Below are 23,111 nucleotides of genomic sequence, written 5' to 3' on the forward strand. Positions count from 1 at the left end.
GCAGTTTGAGATATACTGTAGAAATGTTATAGGTTCCATTTGAAAAGCAGCGTATGTTGAAAAAGGAGCAAGGTTTTATACCCAGAGAGATAGCATATGCACACTTAGAGACACACATAAATCATTGTATACAGTAAGTGCACCCATCCAAAATTGGTCCATTTAGAGTTCTGTGCTGTTGAGGATTTCTGAAAATGGTGCTGTACTTATGGTATGTGTTAATCCATTTGGTATGATAAGCTACAAATTTGCACAGTGTACAATATGTTACAAATTTGCTAAACGTATGACATGTTACGAATTCTAATTTGTTGTGGCTAATGTTCGCGAAGTGGTTAGGGGGCTAACGCTAACATTAGCTAGCCCTAGATGTTAGGGTTAACCTGTCTAGGACTGGGGTTCCGCTAGCGGATGAATCTTCATCAGAATGCACTCCCAGGAATCACAGTTCCACAATAAATGCTTGTTATGTTCGGCAATGTCCATAATTTATGTCCATTTAAGTCCAATAGCTTCTTTTGTTAGGGCGTTTGGTAAACAAAAGCGCAATCTGGTCCAGTCGGACGAAACGTTCAAAAAGTTATATTACAGTTCGAAGAAACTTGTCAAACTAAGTATAGAATCAATCTTTAGGATGTTTTTCTCATAAAAGTTCAATAATGTTCCAACCGGAGAATTCCGTTGTCTGTAGAAAAGCCAGAGCAGGTCGCTCTCATGTGAAAGCGCGTGACGAGGCTGCAGGCAGACCCCTTAGTCAAACAGCTCCCATTGGCCCCCCTTCACATGAGAAGCCTGAAACAAAGTTCTAAAGACGGATGACATCTAGTGGAAGCCTTAGGAAGTGCAAAATAACCCATATCCCACTGTATAGAGGTGAGTTCAAAAACGACCTCAGATTTCCCACTTCCTGTTTGGATTTTTTCTCAGGTTTTTGCCTGCCATATGAGTTCTGTTATACTCACAGACATCATTCAAACAGTTTTAGAAACTTCAGAGTGTTTCTGATACTAATAATAATATGCATATATTACCATCTGGGACTGAGTAGGAGGCAGTTCACTCTGGGCACGCTATTCATCCAAAAGTGAAAATGCTGCCCCCTATCCCAAAGAAGTTTTAAGAGAAGCCTCGTCTGTCCTATATCTGAGCGATACAAGAAAGATCAGGAAACATGTTTTTTTATGTTCATGTATATAACTCCTTATTTGTCACTAAACAGTCTAAGCCCTGTTAGCCCATACAAATGCATCGAATAACAGATTCACTACATGGAACAACAGATAGTCCCACCCCAAAAATGTTCAAGAAGTTTGTTCTGAAGTGTCTATCCTATATCTGAGAGATAAGAAAAATACATGTAAAAAAAAAAATATCTAACTAAACAGTCTCCACACAGTGCCTTCGGAAAGTATTCAGACCCCTTGACTTTTTCCACATTTTGTTATGTTACAGCCTTATTATAAAATGTATTAAATGGTTTTTTCCCCCTCATCAATCTACACACAATACCACGTACTGACAAATCAAAAACAGGTTTTTAGAAATGTTTGTTAATTTATTAGCAAAAAGTAACAGACTCAGTACTTTGTTGAAGCACCTTTGGCAGCGATTACAGCATTGAGCCTTCTTGGGTATGACGCTACAAGCTTGGCACACCTGTATATGGGGAGTTTCTCCCATTCTTCTCTGTAGATCCTCTCAAGCTCTGTCAGGTTGGATTGGGAACATTGCTGCACGGCTATTTTCAGGTCTCTCCAGAGATGTTCGATCAGGTTCAAGTCCGGGCTCTGGCTGGGCCACTCAAAGACGTTCAGAGACTAGTCCCGAAGCCACTCCTGCGTTGTCTTGGCTGTGTGCTTAGGGTTGATGTCCGGTTGGAAGGTGAACCTTCACCCCAGGCTGAGGTCTTGAGTGCTCTGGAGCAAGTTTTCATTAAGGATCTCTCTGTATTTTGCTCTGTTCATCTTTGCCTCGATCCTGACTAGTCCCTGCCACTGAAAAAACATCCCCACAGCATGATGCTGCCACCACCATGCTTCACTGTAGGGATGGTGCCAGGTTTCCTCCAGAAGTGATGCTTGGCATTTAGGCCAAAGAGTTCAATCTTGATTTCATCAGATCAGATAATCTTGTTTCTCATGGCCTAGAGTGTGCAAAGCTGTCATCAAGGCAAAGGGTGGGTACTTTGAAGAATCTCAGATATAAAATATATTTTGATTTGTTTAGCACTTTTTGGTTACATGACTCCATGCGTTATTTCATAGTTTTGATGTCTTCAGGATTATTCTACAATATAGAAAATAGTCAAAATAAAGAAAAATCTGGAATGAGTAGGTGTGTCCAAACTTTTGACTGGTACTGTATATACTGTATAAATAAATATATATATTTTCATTGTTGGACATAAAAGACTGTAAAAACACCAGGAAATCAGCTCCAATTTATTTTAATTTTGTTCATCTGTTCCCAAGTATTCCGAGGCATAATAGAAAGGCACATGATCGTATACAAATGTACCAAGGTTTGAAATTATTGTTTACGTCAAATTATATTATAACTGTTTGAGCTTCTTGCAGTCAATTTGTAGTCTACAAATTATTTGTAATTATGTTCCAGCCCCCAGACCATCTGTTCAAGAAAAGAAATTGGCCTGTTTTAATTTTATTTTTTACCTTTATTTAACTAGGCAAGTCAGTTAGGCTACCCTGCCGCCCCTGTGGCTGAATCTAGTTTATGATCCCTGACATACATTATCCCAAAATGGTGTCAGTTTGTCACAATATATGTAATAGGTTTCCTTTGTGCTTTTTGAATCTCTAACAGAGATGTGACATTTCGTGGTGCATTACATGCATTCTGGCAGGAGTGAGGTAAGTCCTATAGATGATCTTAAATTGCATTATTTTATGTTGTAGGGCAGGTATGAACATTTTCACATCTCTGTGACCAATTGTTCTCCTCAATTTCTTTCTTTCGATCTGTTTCCCATTTTTCCCTTATATGTTCTGAACCATCAGGTAGAGTTTTAATCAACCCTTAATATAACTTCAATCAACTTCTTTGTTGTAGCAGGTTCTTTCAGTATTTTTTCTGTGCCAGAGGCCTAAGGTGTATCCAGATTCTGTTGAAGCGATTAAATAAGATTTCAGAGTTGTAAGAACTTAAAGAAATTGGCCTTGGATAATACAACTCTTTTATTGATTGAATGGCAGTAGAGATTTTTTTTAAATCACGATGCCACTTTGGAACCAGAACTTAAAGGTGTTGTCATTAAACACTGGATGTAAGGCGGGGTTATTCCAAATAGAGGTGCCTGGCTATATTGGAAGTGCACCAGTCCCTCCTGCAGCAAAACACCCCCACAACATGATGTTGCCACCCCCGTGCTTCACTGTTGGGATGGTTTTCTTCTGCTTGCAAGCCTCCCCCTTTTTCCTCCAAACACAGTGAATTATAAGTGAAATAATTTATCTGTAAACAATTGTTGGAAAGATTACTTGTGTCATGCACAAAGTAGATGTCCTAACCGACTTGCCAAAACTATAGTTTGTTAACAATAAATTTGTGGAGTGATTGAAACGATGGTCATTATGGCCAAAGAGTTCTATTTTTGTTTCATCAAACCAGAGGACATTTCTCCAAAAAGTACGATCTTTGTCCCCATGTGCAGTTGCAAACCGTAGTCTTTTTTATTGCGGTTTTGGAGCAGTGGCTTCTTCCTTGCTGAGCAGCCTTTCAGGCTATGTCAATATAGGATTCGTTTTACTGTGGATATAGATACTTTTGTACCTGTTTCCTCCAGGTCCTTTGCTGTAGTTCTGGGATTGATTTTCACTTTCGCACCAAAGTACATTCATCTCTAGGAGACAGAACGCGTCTCTTTCCTAAGCGGTATGACGACTGCGTGGTCCCATGGTGTTTATACTTGCGTACTATTGTTTGTACAGATGAATGTGGTAGCTTCAGGAATTTGGAAATTGCTCCCAAGGATGAACCAGACTTGTGGAGATCTACAAAAAAAATTCTGAGGCTGATTTCTTTGGATTTTCCCATGATGTCAAGCAAAGAGGCACTTAGTTTGAAGGTGGGCCTTGAAATACATCCACAGGTACACCTCCAATTGACTTAAATGATGCCAATTAGCCTATCAGCAGCTTCTAAAGCCATGACATCGTTTTCTGGAATTTTCCAAGCTGTTTAAAGGCACAGTCAACTGAGTGTATGTAAACTTCTGACCCACTGGAATTGTGATACAGTGAATTATAAGTGAAATAATTTATCTGTAAACAATTGTTGGAAAGATTACTTGTGTCATGCACAAAGTAGATGTCCTAACCGACTTGCCAAAACTATAGTTTGTTAACAAGAAATTTGTGGAGTGATTGAAAAACGAGTTTCAATGACTGAAACCTAAGTGTATGTAAACTTCCAACTTCAACTGTAGATAATAAACAAAGAGTAGTAACAGTGTCAAAACAAATGTGGGGAAGGGGTCAATATAAATAGTCTGGATGGCCATTTTATTAATTGTTCAAGAGTCTTATTGATTGTTGGATTGTCTGTTGTTTTCATCAACGCCATGGACCCGAAGTAGTAAGTATATTTTAGATCATACAGTATTACATTTGTGGCTTCGATACTCCTCCACACACAATGATAGTCTGCTGTCCTTTGAACGCAGTAATACATCTTCATATGAGGTATTATTTACAGACCTTCAGCTGTATAGGGTAAGTTTAAAACTGTCAACTTGACTCTTGAGGTTTTCCATTCCAAATAAAGTTGGAGAGCAGATCATTTATTCTATTTAAAAGTTGGAGAGCAGATCATTTATTCTATTTAAAAGTTGGAGAGCAGATCATTTATTCTATTTAAAAGTTGGAGAGCAGATCATTTATTCTATTTAAAAGTTGGAGAGCAGATCATTTATTCTATTTAAAAGTTGGAGAGCAGATCATTTATTCTATTTAAAAGTTGGAGAGCAGATCATTTATTCTATTTAAAAGTTGGAGAGCAGATCATTTATTCTATTTAAAAGTTGGAGAGCAGATCATTTATTCTATTTAAAAGTTGGAGAGCAGATCATTTATTCTATTTAAAAGTTGGAGAGCAGATCATTTATTCTATTTAAAAGTTGGAGAGCAGATCATTTATTCTATTTAAAAGTTGGATGCAATTGAAACTGACAAGGCCTGGAAAAAATACATTGATCTTGGTAATATATTCATTTAGATTACGTTGACCCTACCTAACATAGAAATAGGGAGAGATCTCCATCGCTGAACATCAGATTCAAACCTATTAAAGGAGAGTAATTGATTTTATATGCCTCCTCCAGATTGCATGGTATAAGTACACCCAGGTATTGCATATGTGTGTTTGTCTATTTCCACTTAAATGTACTTTCTAAGCAGAAATATATATTATTTCAGTTTTCTCCCAGTTCACTTTGAATCCTGATACAGCACCATAGGTGTCTAACAGATAAATCAAGTAAAATGTCAGCTGTAATCTGCATACAATGATATCACATGTTGATCTCCACCAATCTCTACGCCCCAGATTGAGCCATGATTTCTAATTATTGATGCTAGGGGTTCTGTGGCTAGAGAAAATAAATAACTTGACAAAGGTCTTCCCTGTTTTGTCCCTCTTGATAACTTAAATGATTCAGAGATCTGTCCATTTGTTTGTAAAGACACTTGTACAAATTTGTACAATAGTTCAATCCACTAAATATAAACCGGACAAATTGATACTGGGTGGAAGGCTCTGCATTACTTTATTTTTAAGTAGCGGGATTGTAGCCAAACATAGTGACTTGGGAAGTGTATTTTTTTCTAGTGCTACTGTGAGCGTAAGTAACATTGGCTTTAATCATTTGGGACAAAAATGTCTATAACATTCCACTGGGAATTCATCATTACCAGGAGATTTCCCAATTTGTAGATTATTGATGGCCTCCAATTGTTCATATGGGGTAATGTTTCTATCCATATACATTTTCTCTGGTGCACTTATAATTGGTAAAACAGCCTTAAGGAAATTGTCTATATCCTCCTTTGAGCTTTTGTTTTTCAGATTGATACAGTTTGTGATAGAATGTTTTTAAGACCGAGTTCATTTTAGAAGGATCCATTGTCATACTACCATCTTTGGTTTGAATGTTATACAGTAGATGGGATGTTCCTCTTCCTTCTTTCTCTCTCTAATTGGATTTGATGGCAGCAATCTCTGCAGATCGGGTGCTTATTGTGTTATATTCAAGCTTCAAAGTGTTCCAACTGTTGAAGGGTTTCAACATTTCTATCCAAATTGTGTTTTCTTTCTAAGTCGTGGATTTTCTGTTCAATTATTCTATATGGGGTCTTATTTTTCTCATGTTAAGAGTTAGACATGATACACCCTCTTGCTTTAACAGATTCCCAGACAATAGTTGGGCATACTTCATTGTATAAATGTTTTTCCAAAAACATCTTTCTGTGTTGAGTAACATTTTGTTAAATCGCTATGTTTTTGCATTTGAGCATAAACATAAAGGTCAAAGGGCTATGGTCCGTAATGATTCTAGGAAAATGCACTGTATATATATATATATATATATATATATATATATATATATATATACACACACACAAAAGTATGTGGACACCACCATCTGGAAATCCGACGGACGAATCTGGATTTGGCGGATGCCAGGAGAACACTACCTGCCTGAATGCATAGTGCTAACTGTAAAGTTTGGTGGTGGAGGAATACTAGTCTGGGGCTTTTTTTAATGGTTCGGGCTAGGCTCTTTAACGCTTTAGCATACAATGCCATTCTAGACAATTCTGTGCTTCCAACATTGTGGCAACAGTTTGGGGAAGGCCCTTTCCTGTTTCAGTGTGACAATGCCCCTGTGCACAAAGCGACCTCCATACAGAAATGGTTTATCCAGATCGGTGTGGAAGAACTTGACTGGCCTGGAAAGGGCCCTGACCTCAACCCCATCATACACCTTTGGGAGGAATTGGAATGCCGACTGCGAGCCAGGCCTAATCGCACAACATCAGTGCCCGACCTCACTAATGCTATTGTGGCTGAATCGAAAAAGTCCCTGCAACACTGTTCCAACATCTAGTCGAAAGCCTTCCCAGAAGAGTGGAGGCTGTTATAGCAGCAAAAGGTCAAAACATATTCATACAACAGTAGCTAAGATGGGGAGAAGTAAATCTCTGCTCTACCTTCGTAACAGCACTATCAACAACGCAGGTCCTACAGGCCCTGGTTTTGTCGCACCTGGACTACTGTTCAGTCGTGTGGTCAGGTACCACAAAAAAGGACAGGAAAGTTGAAATTGGCTCAAAACAGGGCAGCATGGCTGGCCCTTGGATGTACAGAGAGATTGACTTCATCACTACTTGTTTTTATGAGAGGTTGAATGCACCGAGCTGTTTGAACTGCTCGTGCACATCTTGGACACCCATGCATACACCACAAGACATGCCACAAGAGGTCTCTTCACAGTCCCCAAGTCAGGAACAGACTATGGGAGGCACACAGTACTACATAGAGGCATGGAACTCCATTCCGCATCAAGTAACTGATGCAAGCAGTAAAATTAGATTAAATAAAACAGATTAAAATACACATTATGGAACAGCAGGGACTATGAAGCAACACAAACATAGGCACACACACACTATACACATGGATTTTGTACTGTAGATATGTGGAAGTGGTGGAGTAAGGCCCTGAGGGCCCACAGTGTGTTGTGAAATCTGTGAATGTATTGTTATGTTTTTAAATAGTATGAACTGACTTAATTTTGCTGGACACCAGGAAGAGTAGCTGCTGCTTTGGCAGGGGATCCATAATAAATACAACTCCATATTAATGCCCATGATTTTGGAATGAGATGTTCGACGAGCAAGTGTCCACATACTTCTGGTCATGTGGTGTATTACACATTCAGAAACACAGTCAATACAATAAAACAATGCTTAAATGGATGTAGTTAAAGGCGCCAAAAGCATTATGTATTGTGAAATAAATATTGCATTTGTCATGTACATGTGATTTAAATGTAACCACATGGACTTCTTAAACCTGTTGTGAAACTTTTAATAAACTTGTTTTATTATTTCCAAACCTGTTTCCATTAAATTAAAGAGTCAGACAAGTGCATGTATTTTACTCAGGACTTTTGTTCTAGTTAGTTGATTGAGGATTTTATAATAATAATAAATAATAAGATTTAATTTGTATAGCGCTTTTAATTACAGCAAGAATCTCAAAGACCCTCTTAAAACAACAAAACAAAACATTTCAGTTAGCCTATTGACAGTTCTGGCCGGAGGCATTAAGAGTCCTGGTTTCTAGAAATGGTTCCACACCCAGCTGTCAAAAGTAAGGCATTAGTAGGAGTCTGTATAGTATCTCAATCTAGTCCTAGCCAGGCAAGGAGAGGTTGGTACTTAATGTTTACGGTAGAAGCCCTGCTCACAAGAGGGTAGCATGGGTATTAGACTCTGAGGATCGCTCGCTATTCGATAAGGCCCTTGGCACCGAGGCTTAGTCCAGACCCAAGCTGTGACCAGTCTGTTGTCAAGGCAAAGAAGCCTTTTACGGGCCGCTTGGGATCAGGGACAAGGAATAACTGACTGCTGTGAGATAGGCAGGTCCGGGTTGAGACCGATTCGCGAGAGGAGAGATATAGTAGCTTTAACAATATGTGAAGTCACTGTTTCCTCTGTGCATTTTGCATAACATTTTCACCTCTCATCTCACTTCTTGTACCCTTTTACTAAATCATCCATGTCACCCTCTCTCACACACAGGCCTCTCTGCCGCTATGACATTCTCCTGGAGGACAACAGAGAGGTGACCTTCAGATCCATCCCCTGTGAGGAGTCCAACTTCTGAGACAATAACAGATACACAGTATGATGTAGAGAGTCAGCAGTGGCCATTTGATGCCTCTCTGGGTAAATGGAGTGAGGCAGTTGACCCAGGTAGCCTACATGCTACTCACCCTCTGGTCCGTGTATTCAGTGGCTTAAGTACAGAGCATTGTAAATGCGTGCAAGTGTGATGATTTTAATGAATGATATATTGTATTCATTTATTAATTCTTAAAAAGTACTATGATGATTGTGTCTGTATCACTGAGACCACTGTGTGGTATAATATCTGTGGGAAACCACTACTAAATACATATTTTATTAACGAGAGCCACGTCAATGGGTCATTACACGAAAAGAGTGCATTTTGTATCCCTTTTATATCTTAATTAACCCCTCTATGGAAAGATGAGACTCTCTCAAACACGATTGTGTTCTCCGTTTTTCTCTACGACCCCCACAAGTGTCTTGGGACTCGTCTGTCAGTAAATATCAGTTGTTTTGCTCTAGGACCTCACAAGACTTGTCTGAAAGTCCCACGGTACCCATTTTAAAAAAAGATTGGAAGTATATATGGAGACTGTTTAGTGCCAAAATGAAGGGTTAAATACGTTCCCTGCTCTTTCTTATATCTCTCAGATATACGACAGACACTTAAGAACTAACTTCCTTTAGATTATTTTTTGGGGGGTTTATTGTATATATATATATATAGTACATATATTTTTTAAACATCACGTGGAGAATTCAATACAGATTTCTTTATATGAATAAAGACTTGCTAAAGTGCCAATATTAAGCATTTTGACATGTCCCTCCTCTGTGTCCCTCCATGCACCTCTGTGTCCCTCTGTGCCTCCTCTGTGTCCCTCCATGCACCTCTGTGTCCCTCTGTGCCTCCTCTGTATCCTTCCATGCACCTCTGTGTCCCTCTGTGCCTCCTCTGTGACTTCCAGGAAGATTTTAACTGACTTGACCCCAACATTTCTCCAAGTTTCCACCCTCATTGTAAAGCCCCAACCCTGTTATGGTCAACCCTGTTACGGTCAACCCTGTTATGGCCAACCCTGTTACTTAATTTGGCACTTAAAGTTAGGTGAAATCAAAAGTTTTTTGGAGCAAGTTACATCAAATTGGTTGAATGACCCCAATACAATTGAACACTTTAAACCACTTGACTTAAAGAACATGCTTGTTTTTTGTTTTTATTTTATAAAAAATGTCACATAATAAGCTGATATAAAATGTTTTTGTAGAAGATGCTCATTAGTTTTATTTCGTTACATACGTTACATCAACTTTTCTCAAATAGACAACAAAGATTGTTCATTATATTTAAAAAATATTCACTATAGTTTTTCTGTTGTTTCATAAATGATTGCTACTATACAGCAAATTCCTGTCTGGATTTCATTGATACTTAATTTTGAGAGAACATTCTAAGAGACAGATTACCACTTGTTCTGGCATTGTTGGTGATGCCATGCTGTTTGAGCCTGCCTGCTCATTTAGACTTGTGCTTCTTCATCTGTGCCACGTCCATCTGGGACACAAGACAACACACAGACATGAGACCCAGAGGTAACATCAAGTAGACACAAGAGCAAGCTAGCACTGCACCATGATAAGAAATCAATCTGACTTGTAATAAACTGACATTTGTCTTAAAGGCCCAGTACAGTCAAAATTCAGTTTTGTATCATATTGCACAACAGGTGATTAGTGTTATTCCCTGATAGTTGCTGGTTGAAAATACAATCTACAGAGGACCTTCTAATCAGCAGGTTTGCATGGGCGGGAGTTTCAACTTACCTGGTGACATCACCAGGTGGTAAATTGATTAATAAACTAATAACAATGAGAGTTCAGATTCCCCCCTCCCCACTCAGACCACTCCCATACATTCCTAGCTAAATTATTGCTATTTTTGTAAATGTAATGGAAAACTATTATAGTAAGGTACTTAATTGTTACCCAGAAATGATTTCATATTGATATAAAAACAACTGCATTGGGCCTGTAAGTCAGGAAAAGTTCATGTCATAAAATTGATCACTAATACAATGTGGAGGTACACCCCTAATCTCTGTTAGGTACATATTTGATAGAGTGGATCATATGCAGACGTCTACCGACAAACCTGCAGTACCTGTAATGACAAGCGAATCCTTTTCTCCTCATCCAGCTCATTCATCAGCAGTTGAATCTCTTTGCTAACACAAAGAGTAGAGAAATCTCAAATCAGTGGCACACTTAGAAAACGCAATACAATACATTACTGTAGTTGCACACACAGAAATAACAATACAAAACAATAGTTGCACAAACAGAGATACTTTAACAATAGAAGACATTACTGTAGTTGCATACACAGAGATACTTTAACAATAGAAGACATTACTGTAGTTGCATACATAGAGATACTTTAACAATAGAAGACATTACTGTAGTTGCACACACTGAGATAACAAAAGACTTACTTGTGCTGGCTCTTCATCAGTTCGACCTCATCCCTTAGGTCCCGGAGCTCTGTCCGCAGCTGCTCGAGGGTCAGTTGGCACTGGGCACCTGGCTCTCTCCTGGGCTTGGGGTCAGAGGTAAGGTGAGGGGGCAGGGTAGCACGCAGGATAGCTGAGAGAGCCCCAGGGATGAGTGTGGAGAAGGGGTGTGGCGCACTGGTACCAGTGGATAATGAGGAGGAGAGCATTGTGGGCCTTGAAGGCCGGTGAAGCTTCTTTTCAACCACCTGTCCAACGACACATCACAACAGCACAACTGGTCAAACAAATTCAAGAGGCATGCAGAAGATCCTTTTGGGTGTAAATGTTTTGATGGAACAATATTGATTGAATAAGCAACTCTATAGACCACATTGACATTGGGCAGCATGCATAGTAAGGTGAAAATTGAATTACAGGTAACACTGGGGTATTTGTAGGTGCTGCCAGGCTGCTGATGAGTGATATGACAGAGGAGAGGTCCTCTTTCTCATTCTCTTGCGTCTCACCCACCTGTGTAGGGGCTACCTGTACGTCTTCCTGTATGTCAAGGTTAGACTGAGGAGCCTGAGAGGACACAAGCAAACACAGACAGAGAAACATGAGGATTGAAAGAAGGATTTTGTTATTTTGATTGACATATATCCTGTTACATGTACATGTAGTTATGGTAATATTGTGGTCGTTTGATCTGTAGTCCTTAATGACTATAGTATATGGAATACTTCAATTTAACACACGCCAAATGTACGTTTCTGTTGTCTGCCATCTTGCCAGCTCAAATTAGGTAAATTTAACTCAAGGACAAATGGGACACAAACAGAACACAGTGAGTAGTTGAAAAGTTTCCTCAGAGACAATAAACAACCCCTCTCGCATGCTTCACTACTCCACAATAACAACCAGATAGCCACTGACATCAGTGTACAAATATACATACCAGTGAAAAAATCTGTGACTGAAATCTTTCATCCGCCACACGTGGTGCCAATTGGTTCAGGGTCTCTGTGACTGAAACACTGTGTGACTCAAAATCTTCAATGTCTTGGAGAAATAAAACAAACCAACATGACGCATTAGATAAATTGTTGACTTGATTTGAAGGCATAATTAATGGTGGGGTCATTGAAGCAAAACAACAGGCTGTCAAAAACAGAGTGTCATGCAGTATTACATTGTTTTGCCATTGATGACAGTTTGGAGAATCTAAAGCGTCATAGGTGAGTTCAAAGGAACATAAGAAAGGATTTGAGAATGATGACATGGCTTACCCACGGTAAGGCCAGAGCTATAGTTGCCCATGGTGACACAGAAGAACGCCAACGTGATATGTCGAGCGACAAAATGAAAGTGAGAAAAGAGCTCGAGAAGCTTAGAATTTTTATCAAAAAATGATGACAGAGTGGAGTGAGTTAAGTCAGTAGATCGTCTTTGGGATTTCTCCAACTAAGCACATTAGTCAATCAGAACATAGACATGCACGTGTTCAAGCCTATTTTGAAAAGCGTCAAACGTATCAGATATCAACAGCCAAGAGGATAATTAATGAATCATTCTTTATCAAGAAAATAAACTAGGTTCAACTGTTGTTTGAAATATAACATGATTGCATACACTATAACCAGAGTGCTGTGCACAGTAGAAGAAATGCCAAGCGTCAGCAGTTACCATTTGTTACAGCCAAGAAAATAGACAGCGACTGATTGACAAAACAGCAATCTTAGCTGGTGTTGTTAGGAGTTCTGCTGTACACACCTTGTTTGGCCAGTGTTTCTATCGCAATACAGCTCCATTGATGGTAACTCTACACCATTCACTCCTGGTTCCATTGTAACCCAACATGAATTGTGCTAGTGTGATGAGAGGTGGTCTTGGGCTAAGTTTAGCACACAGACATGCTTACCACCAATACCACTGGGGCAGTCCCTGATACAACTAGTTTGCAGGGACACAGACTTGGGAGTACTTAAAGGGACAGACTACAGGGCATCGAACACACACATTTATCCAATATCCTCCGAGGGGAGAGCAGGGTGCTGAGATCTATACAGCGTGCCATGAAAACACAAAGTCAGTTCCATAATTTGAGTTTGAATGGAAAAAGTCAAGAGGAAGCTGGATTGGATGTTGAATTGGAATATGAAGCGCAACCAGTTTATCATTCGTTTTTGTATATTATGCAGAGATGAGATATGTGACTCTCAGTCTACCAACATGAGTCGGATTTTAATTAATGATATTTAACCATAACCTGTCCTTTGTTATACCATTCTCACTCCAAGTGGAACTAACTCCACCCTTACCAAAAAAAATGATTTTTTAAACAGCAGTAAAAGTAGTCACTGCAGTCAAATGTGGCACAGTAATACTGCACTGTAACAGTTGCAGTTACACTACAAAATAGCTGCAGTAAAAAAATATATATATATTTTGGACACCGTATTTTCAGCATTCTGCAGTTATACTGCACTCTGAAAGCAGTCTTTTTTCGTAGAGTAAAAGTGGATGGTGGTCTGGTAACCCTCCTGCTACCTAATGTTACCTTTGTAGCAAACCTGTAAAGAAGTGTATTTGTACCTTTGTCTCCTTTATTTCAATTCTTACTTTCTATACCCGTTATTCCCACAAGCTTCCTTCTGCTGTCAAACCTTTGACACTTCTGGGATGCAACCGGTCCAACATAGACAATGGGCCTGATCGGATAGCTGAGCTTCTGCTCTTTTCTGTCCATAAAAACAAATGGTCCCCTGCAGTCCTCTCCTTTTATGGTGACATTGTACAACCAATCACAAGAAAGGACACGGCTAGCCTACACTACAGCGCCAACGGCTCGTCAGACTGGTGATCCCCAAGGAATGCATTTACGGCACACCCGAGAACAGTTGTCTCCACACCTCTCACTTCAGCGCATTTCCTTCTATCACACGTTTTTCTATTTGATTCTTTCTCTGTAAATTTTTGTCTTTAACATATGTCAAGGTTTTGCCTTACCTGCATTTAGACAGGCAGCCCGATTTTAATTTTACTAGGCAAGTCAGTTAAGAACAAATTCTTATTTACAATAACAGCATACCGGGGAACAGTAGGTTAACTGCCTTGTTCAGGTGCAGAACGACAGATTTTGACCTTGTCAGCTCGGGGACTCGATCCAGCAACCTTTCGGTTACTGGCCCAACGCTCTAACCACTAGGCTCTGAAAGAGATCTGATGTGAAGACTTGATTTACATAAAGCATCTACATCATTGTATTCATAAATGAGAATCAGTCTATTGAATTTCCCAGCTATATTCTGAGCACTGCTTTTTCCATTAAGCTTCTATTGGAGTAAAGGGAGACCAGTAATAAAGCATCTATTTTACATTAACCTTGACATGATGAAATTGGTGACACGCAATGTGAAATGCAAAATAGATCTCCCCAGTCCTTATGAAAACACATCCAATAGATCCAATTCTATTGTGTATCCTACGGCACAACAGACAATTTCACAAAAGGCATGTTGAGCCATTTATTTGCAATATCTTAAACAAAACAATGTACATAGGTTGAAATGAACAGGACTTGAAGATGGCATCAGTAGTTTTTACAGGTTGAGAATTAGACTGAGCATCATATTCAACAGCCCTTGGGGAATCGTCTTGAAGACTGCTTCTACTTTACAGCAAAAAGTGTTTCTCTAAGCACTGGGGAAAAACAAAAAATTGGTACTGGGAACTATAAAAAGGTAAAATCTTCATAATTTCATTTACACGATACGAGAAGTGTAACAGTTGTGAAATCAAAAAAACAATGTCCATAATAACCAGTCTGGAAGACTAGAAACTGATAGCCTATTCTGTATATTTAAACACATCTTATGCAAACAGAGTCAAAAAATAAACAGTGCAACTGTCATTTTCTGACGTACTCCTGACGACAGGGAGAGTTCCATTGGGGGACCATCTCCAGGACAAAGACGCAACCCAAGGCCAAGGGGGAAAGGGTGTGTAACCCTGAACTGTGCCCTTGGTCCCTCTAGTTTGATCACCAGCGGCGATAATTAGACCCTCTGTTGGGGGGTACATGTTGACGCATTGTCGGCATGTTACGGTATTTGGACAGGATGCTCTGGCTCTTCCTGAACACTGGCCTTTGAGAGAAAGGACGTGGCACAAAGCCTCCCTACAGAGGGGGGAAAGAAATTCAACAAAAAACGGTCAGAAATGCAGCTTCAGTGACCTACAGCTTCATCCCCGTGATATTACTACCTCCATTTTCAAAAGGCCAAGAGGCACATGAATGCAGTCAGTGGGCTAAGACAAGTCCTACTGGCCACAAGTTATAATAGGAGCTGCTCACAAATGCAACATACCATGAGTGGCTTCCTAAAGGGACCAGGCGGTTCAGGGCCTGGTCTTCTCTGCGGAGGGGGGCCTGGTCTTCTCTGCGGAGGAGGACCTGGTCTTCTCTGCGGAGGAGGACCTGGTCTTCTCTGCGGAGGAGGACCTGGTCTTCTCTGAGGAGGAGGACCTGGTCTTCTCTGAGGAGGAGGACCTGGTCTTCTCTGAGGGGGAGGACCTGGTTTGCGATTTGGGCTAGTGGGACGGAAGCTCGATCTCTGTGGCACAAACGAGTAAAGGATGTGCATACATGGTGGAATGGAGTTTATCGAGAAATATAATTGCGCAGGGGTTGCCAAAATGTATGGGAGGCAACATTTGACATATTGTATCCCTGGGCGGCCTACTCATTACAGTAAACACGTTCCCACTCCCAAGACTAAAGCTATGAACACTCAGCTTTCAAAGAACCCAGGAAGTTCTCACCTGTGGTCCTGGTTTCCTGAAGGGTCTTTCAGGTCTGTGGTTCTCCTGTGGCACATTCGTTGGCCTAACAAGTAAAAAGTGAATTATCTGACTAAATAACCTTGAATGAAACTAGTTATTGGTGTGATGCCACACCCATCGTGTGACACATCATTACCAAATACCCATAACCACTAGGCACCAAGATTTAAACAAATCAAATGGTTATATTCCATGCAATACAATCATAAGTCACTTCACATCAAATATTTTATATTGATTCTCATATTGGTGGATTACCTTTCCGCATATCTCCGGTCTCTTGGTGAAGGGGAAGGACTGGAGTCATGAATTTTAGAGAAGCGTTCATTCAGCGTAAGTTGTTCATCTGAATTGTAATAGCGCTCTGAAAAGTCAGGAGTTGAGTGAGTAAGAGGTATTCTCATAATGAATAATATTAAATTCACCAAGAGACATTGCATTCCCATTGAGGAGCATCAAACAAACTGTTAGCCAACAGACAAAATGAGACCAAACCAAATCAGGGGCCACTTGCCAGTTTTGTTTTTTGGTGTCCTACTTCTATCCCTTGGGGGGCTGTCCTTTGAGCTTGAGTTAGTCCCAGGTGCCTGCCACTGGGACACAACGACTAGGTCACGAGCCAGCCGTTTGTCTATAGAGGAAGGGCTGGAGCGGGACCAGCCAAGACAGAGAATTACAAGTGATGAGCATCCCATCAGTGGAGCCTGTGAGGCCAGGTTAGGTAAGCAGCGGAGCAGAACATTACTACTACTAGCATCATCTTTAGATGTTGCCCTGTAAGTGAAAATTCCATCAGTCTAAATAATGCCCTGGAAAATGTAAATTATTTTATTCCGTAGAACAAAAACATGTCATCTCAAAAAATGGACCGACATGGAAAGACAAAGAGAAAGGAGAGAGTTCTGTTGGAAAAGCTACATTCACATAATTACTCAGGAAAGACCATTGGTCTACATGTGGAATAAAAAAAATGATCATCACTCAGGTACTTACAAAGAGCACGTAATGTCCATGTTCTCGTAACGCTGTATTGTCACTGAACCCCGAATCCACCTGACATCCCAGTAGCGCTGCTCACAAATTCAGAATGAAAATTCACACGCATGAATGGAAAAGTGTTGCCGAAAGCTCTGAGGAACTGGTCTCTTGCTGTCCAGATTTTCACTTGAAGCTGGACTCGAAAGGCTGTCAATTCTCTCCACTTACTATTGAAATAATGATGAAAAAGGGAGATGAGCGTCTAATCTGTTCAGCCAAATGGTCCATCTATCCATGATTTCCCTGTTGATCTTTAGTTCATCCTTACTAGTCTTCGTTAAGGTCAGTCTCAGCTTCCAAATCTAAACTCCTCTTCAAACCCTGGGCATTCAATTTCAAAGGGGGATTATCTTGTAATCTTGCATCCTGTCTGGTGAAAGTAGTGTGAGGAATTCAGCTCGAGGTGGTCAGTGTACGGTCAGTGTTCCACTTGTACATCTTCAGTCAAAACTTAGTACGCTTGAATAAACAAGCCATACAGAGCAATTGTTGTAAAGCAGCTTGCACTTTGTATGAATGGAATTCATTGTTTGCTTGTAAACATTCCAATTGTTGTACTTGTAAGGCTGCCATCCTCTGCAAAACTTGCTGTGTATAGATTAGATCCACTGTGTAGTGTAGAGAACTGTAGTCCACTGCATATGTTCTGTATAGACACAGATTTCATGTATTCTTGCATGCAGAAAAAGTCCACTGTTCACTGGCCTAGCCAGATGAAGTTCAGTGTGCTGTTAATGTACAGAGGTGTGGTCCATTATCTCTTCAGTCGTCAGTTTGCTTCTTGAAGGTCAAATTGTTCATTTGGGGAGTAATTCATATATTTTTTTAGATAGAGTCAACTGCACGTCTGCATTCTGTGTCTAAGAATTAAAAGTAGTATTGTATGATCTATGTATTATCACAGCGTAAGGTCCCAATTGTCTCAGTTGGTAGCGTGTGGCACTTGGCCAGGGTTGTGGGTTTAGTTCCCATGGGGGACCAGTATGAAAAAGTATGAGAATTGATGCACTCACTACTGTAAATCACTGGATAGGGGTCTGCCAAATTATTCAAATGTTTTTTTGTTGTTTAAAAAATAAATAATTAATGGCATCGTCCTCTCCTCTTGCCGCTTGTCCCGTTGTTGCCAGTGGTAGTATCATGCATTTTCCCCAAAGTTCCTCAAGACATCATCTTCATGGAAGCTGGTGCATATTCATCTGCCATTTGAATGTTATTGCTCAAACTGACAGATTGTGTAACCTGAACCAGTATGACCGCTTCCAGTTTCAGAGCCTTCTAGATGGTGATCAACATCAATCTCCTCCTTTCCTATGAGTCATGCATGTTGGTGTGCAATGACTGTGGCATTTCAGCTGATTTAAAGGGAATGTCCTCAGTTCTCTTATTAGCAGTCCTCTTCATGTATGAACTGCTCTTTTGAACTTCTGTTATGTCAGGGGGTTATGTTGTGTCTGGCATCGTGAGAATGTTTCTTCAACTTTTCCACTTGGTCAGAGAAGAGCACCTCTAGAAGCTCCTCAGAGCACCTCTAGCTTCAGACCCCAATAGCACCACAGAGGGACAGGCCTCGCAAAACACAGAGATTTTCTAGTATCTTTCATTGACATTGTATCGAATAGGCAGATATTAATTCAACTTTGAATGACTGGCGCCCAGAACAATCCCTTGTGAATTATTTTGGACACTGCCAGCACACTTGAAAGTGCAACCCCAGAGGTCTTTGGATATTTGATTTCAAAACTTAACTGATACAGGACATCACTGTAACTCCATTTCCTCCATCACAGGAAAATGGCTGTAAGTTGGCATTCCCTTCATATTCAGATATCTTTGAAGATTGACCTTCTAAACATCATCACGCCCCTGCTCCCAGAGTGAGAAGGAAGATACCGTACCTGTGTGTGCTCAAGGCTCGCTGAGAGTCCACTTGTTCCTTCTGTGACTCTGAGTCCCTGGAAGACTTGGTTGAATTGGCTTCTGGGTTGGGGGGTGATTGATGGGGCATCGGCCTCTTCCTCAGTGGGCCAGCGTTTGCTTGGAAACGCTCCCTCCGAAGAGCAAACTTGGATGGCGCATTTCCCCTGGACGTTTGAGGCCCTTCCTCTTCATGGATCTCTGCTCCTTGGGGCTGAAGTGGAGGTACTTTGAGCCTCATCACCGACTCCGCTCTCATTTTACGCCCCTTCAGCAAACGACTCTTGCCCCTGAATGACAAGGGACGGCCGCCAAATCCCCTAGGGGTGTTGAAGTAATGTGGAATCTCTCTGCGAGGGCGCTTTGGGTGACCATGCTCCACATCAGGGCCTGCAGGAGGGATCCCGCGCTCCTGGAACTTCCTCTTGTGTGGTGGTCCACTTGGCCTTGCCTGAGGGCTGTTCTCGTGGAAAGAGGACGACGACCAACCTCCTTTCCATGTGGGGGATCTGTGGGGAGGGCTGCCTTCCTGTGCCCACTCAGCGCTGCGGCGTCCGCTGCCCTCCCGCTCCCTTCCCACCACTCCATGCTGCTGCCTGGGATCTCGCTCAGCAGACCACCTGCACATCCATCACAAACAATACAAAAAATGATTACATTGGAAGATCCATTATCGTGTGAAGTGGGAAACGGAGGTTTAGCTTTCCTTTATGCTGCCCCTTCACCATTATGCCATGATACAGGTAGGAGAGTAAAACCTTCAGAGAGCATATACTTTCCAGTGGCAGGTGACTAGTAGTGTAATAACATCAGATCACTGCATTTTACTGTTTATCAGCATTGTAATACTGAACGATAATTTTGACCTCTGACGCAGAGGACTACGTGAGTTTACACTTTTCCCCCTCCATTTATATTACCCAGCCCATACTGTATCTTCACTCCTGTACCTCTCTGGATAAGGACCTCTGCCATGAAAATCCCGTGGCTTTCTCTGGGGGGAGCCAGAGGGCCCACGTTCACCATTGTGTGGTCGGGGAATGGGCCCTGGCCCATTCCAGCGCATCCCCCCGCGACCTGGGCGCTCAAACTGCCTCTCCCTGGGACTATAAGGCGGCCGGACACCCCAGCTCCTGTCCTCTTCGTGAGACGGACTTGGGCGCTTGTGAGGGCTCCTGAAGGAACTGTGGGGGGACTGTGAGGGTTGTGGCCTCCTGTCAGGAGGTTGGTTATGATAATGGCGTGGTGAGGGGGATCTGTAACCTGAGTGGTTTCCATGGATAAGTGCACCCCTCTGGCCCTGGGGCCCTTGTCCAGGAGTATGCGGGGAGGACCTATGCTGAGCTGGGGGGGGACGGTTTGGCCCGGAAGGGGAAGGCCTCCTGTGGCCATGATGGGGCTCCGTTTGGGAGGGGTATGTGTTGAAGGAATCCTGGTTTTGGGACCTCCACTGATTGAAAGGTCGCTCCCTCCGTTCTCCCATCAGTGGGGGCCTCCGTTCTCCCATCAGTGGGGGCCTCCGTTCTCCCATCAGTGGGGGCCTTTTAGCAAAGTGAGCACGTCCTCTGCCTCTGGAATCTCTCCAGCTTGGAGGGACCTTTCCTGAGTGGCCCCGGAATCCTCTCTGACTCCTGGGGTGGGGGCTGTAATTCTCTTCATATGGCATGTTGTAGCCATCAGAGTAGGGCCTGTTGAATAACAAAACAAAGTCTTGAAGAAACTTGAAACACCCACACAATTCATGTTATTTATATCATTATTCATATATAGTCTACACAAGTAAAATAGACTAAAATCCAAATTAATTGACATCACCAATTATTAATTAGTATACACTGCCCCTTTTGTTGTAACTCTGCACATACCTGGGTTTGAACCGAGGAGGTCCGGAGTAAGGTCTGACCATCTTTGGGATACACTGAATAATCTGCAGACAAGAAATAACGTTTTTGCATTGACAGAGGTGCCAGTTAGTGGTAAAAATATGCCTAACTAGCAAGACGATTTTGCGAAACTATAGCTAGTTAGCTACTGACGTGATAAGTACCTAGCTGAACCTTAACGACCCTTGCGGCCATTTTAAAAGGGCACATGTTAGCCGGTAGCTTGTTAGCTAGCTAACGTTAGCTACCCCGGGTTGTCAGAACTGTGCGAATGTATCTAATTAGCTAGTTACAGCTGTAACAGTTGCTATAAAAAGTAGTTCGTCATCTGATAAAAATTGAGATCTACGAGTGGAGGGAAATGTGGGATGATGTTATGACTAAACAACTTCGACTATAGTAGGCCATGTTATATCAGTAACGTTATATTTTGATATCGTCTCGCAAAACAAGTCCACCTAGCTAACTAAGTCAACTAACATTAGTTGGCTCGCGTTAATAAACAAACGTTGCGGTTTACATGATTAAATAACCATCTGTTATTGAATATAATTTAAGAGGCCAGTGTTACACTGTACGTTCTCGCTAGCTAAACTTCCAAAGCCTGTGTTGGCTAACGTTAACTAGCTACCAGCTAGCGACGTCTCTATAAAGTTGATTTGCATACCACCACGTAAAACTAGTTGTTTGTAATGGGACATTTTAATAGTAATTTACCTTTCAATTTTGTAACCGACACTAAACGCCTTCGTTCTTCTACAGTCAGATCCGTCGAAACGAAAATACTGTACTAAAGTTAAATGACATAGAAATGTGCAACAACAAAAAAAGATATGGTGGAGGGTGTGCCGCTGCAAATCTTATTATACCCAGTCAAATATTTGTATAACTAACCCTCAGTGCTGCAAACGCTTGAGGCACAGTTGGAACAATGACACATATTTCACCAGATGTGAAGCAATCCGCTTGGCGTTTACACTCACTACAGAAGATGGAACGAGATTAATTTTGGCCGACGTCCTGCTAATCATCTCATCGATTAAACATCTGATCTCAATACAGTTTTCAGTTCCCAAAACAGAGTGGACTAATTTTTGTCAAATGTACCCTTTGCCAAAGGAAAAAAACGAATTGCGTTGTATAGGAGTGCATAGGCGAATTGAGTTATTGCACACGCGCACTTCAGAGTAGGCGTCCCCTAACGGAAATACTCCAATAGAATCTCGCTAAATTGTGATTAGCACTGCCAACCTCCTTGCTTGTTCCGCCCACTCTTACTCACTTGTTCCCATTTGAAACGATGGGTTGTGGTTTATCTTGGTTTAGTTATTAACATCTTTGCGTAAACGGTCACTCAGAAACTTTCTTCTTCTATGGTGTTATGGCGGTCCTATAGAAAAAATATCCATTGTAGTAAAAAAGTGGAAAAGCTGACATCATACAAAATACACACATTAAAAAAAATCCATTCCATACCTTCTGTCACCTTCAAGTCACTTTTATTTTATTTTAGTTAACCTTTATTTACCTAGGCAAGTCAGTTCAGAGCAAATTCTTATTTATGATGGCCTACCAAAAGGCCTCCTGCAGGGGGTGGGATAAATTTAAAAAAAGATAGGACAAAACACACATCACGACAAAAGAGACACCACAACAGTACATAAAGAGAGACCTATGATAACAACATAGCATGACAGCAACACATGACAAGACAGCATGATAGCAACACAATATGACAACAACATGGTAGCAACACAACATGGCAGCACCACAACATGGTATAAACATTATTTGGCACAGACAACAGCCACAAGAAGGTAGAGACAACAATACATCACATGAAGCAGCCACAACTGTGAGTAAGAGTGTCCATGATTGAGTCTTTGAACAAAGAGATGGAAATAAAACTGTCCAGTTTGAGTGTTTTTTGCAGCTCATTCCAGTTGCTAGCTGCAGCGAACTGTAAAGAGGAGCGACCCAAGGATGTTTGTGCTTTGGGGACCTTTAACAGAATGTGACTGGCAGAATGGGTGTTGTATGTGGAGGATGATGGCTGCAGTAGG

The 23,111-nt window shown here is 41.2% G+C and overlaps 3 protein-coding genes across 9 annotated transcripts in view; 1 reads left to right on the forward strand and 2 right to left on the reverse strand.

Annotated features, from left to right (window-relative positions):
* The window catches only part of LOC139388633 (lipase member H-like), a 26,276-nt gene extending 16,136 nt beyond the window's left edge, over nt 1–10,140 (forward strand). For 2 of the 3 annotated variants that reach the window (XM_071135409.1, XM_071135410.1), the window contains exon 12: nt 8,823–9,118. In XM_071135409.1, the coding sequence (XP_070991510.1) occupies nt 8,823–8,907 (85 nt within the window). In that variant the 3' untranslated portion in view covers nt 8,908–9,118. Of the gene's footprint in view, nt 1–8,822 lie in introns of all 3 variants that reach the window. The other variant, XM_071135411.1, reaches the window with a different exon arrangement.
* Nucleotides 10,081–13,728, reverse strand: LOC139388634 (SH3 domain-containing kinase-binding protein 1-like). Of its 2 annotated transcripts, XM_071135412.1 has the most exons (6): nt 12,324–12,560; nt 11,928–11,950; nt 11,801–11,884; nt 11,366–11,631; nt 11,035–11,098; nt 10,241–10,428 (listed from the first exon to the last, which is right to left on the reverse strand). In XM_071135412.1, the coding sequence occupies exons 4-6, from the start codon at nt 11,590–11,592 to the stop codon at nt 10,390–10,392; spliced, it is 330 nt and encodes a 109-aa protein (XP_070991513.1). In that variant the 5' UTR covers nt 11,593–11,631; nt 11,801–11,884; nt 11,928–11,950; nt 12,324–12,560; the 3' UTR covers nt 10,241–10,389. The 2 variants fall into 2 exon arrangements, with proteins under 2 accessions (XP_070991514.1, XP_070991513.1); XM_071135413.1 differs by lacking the exon at nt 11,928–11,950 and having other exon boundaries at nt 10,081–10,428; nt 11,801–11,887; nt 12,312–13,728.
* LOC139388631 (serine/arginine repetitive matrix protein 1-like) lies at nt 13,099–22,237 on the reverse strand. 4 transcript variants are annotated; one of them, XM_071135406.1, is made up of 10 exons: nt 21,943–22,171; nt 21,031–21,092; nt 20,116–20,853; nt 19,147–19,785; nt 16,725–16,855; nt 16,469–16,574; nt 16,190–16,253; nt 15,822–15,981; nt 15,736–15,773; nt 13,099–15,545 (listed from the first exon to the last, which is right to left on the reverse strand). In XM_071135406.1, exons 2-10 carry the CDS (start codon nt 21,069–21,071, stop codon nt 15,408–15,410), a joined length of 2,055 nt encoding a protein of 684 aa, XP_070991507.1. In that variant the 5' UTR covers nt 21,072–21,092; nt 21,943–22,171; the 3' UTR covers nt 13,099–15,407. The 4 variants fall into 4 exon arrangements, with proteins under 4 accessions (XP_070991507.1, XP_070991506.1, XP_070991505.1 ...); XM_071135405.1 differs by having other exon boundaries at nt 21,766–22,000; XM_071135404.1 differs by having other exon boundaries at nt 15,736–15,981; nt 21,943–22,237.
* Between the last annotated feature and the right edge of the window lie 874 nt (nt 22,238–23,111).

This window comes from Oncorhynchus clarkii, chromosome 29 (assembly GCF_045791955.1).
Source record: "Oncorhynchus clarkii lewisi isolate Uvic-CL-2024 chromosome 29, UVic_Ocla_1.0, whole genome shotgun sequence".
Lineage (NCBI taxonomy): Eukaryota > Metazoa > Chordata > Actinopteri > Salmoniformes > Salmonidae > Oncorhynchus > Oncorhynchus clarkii.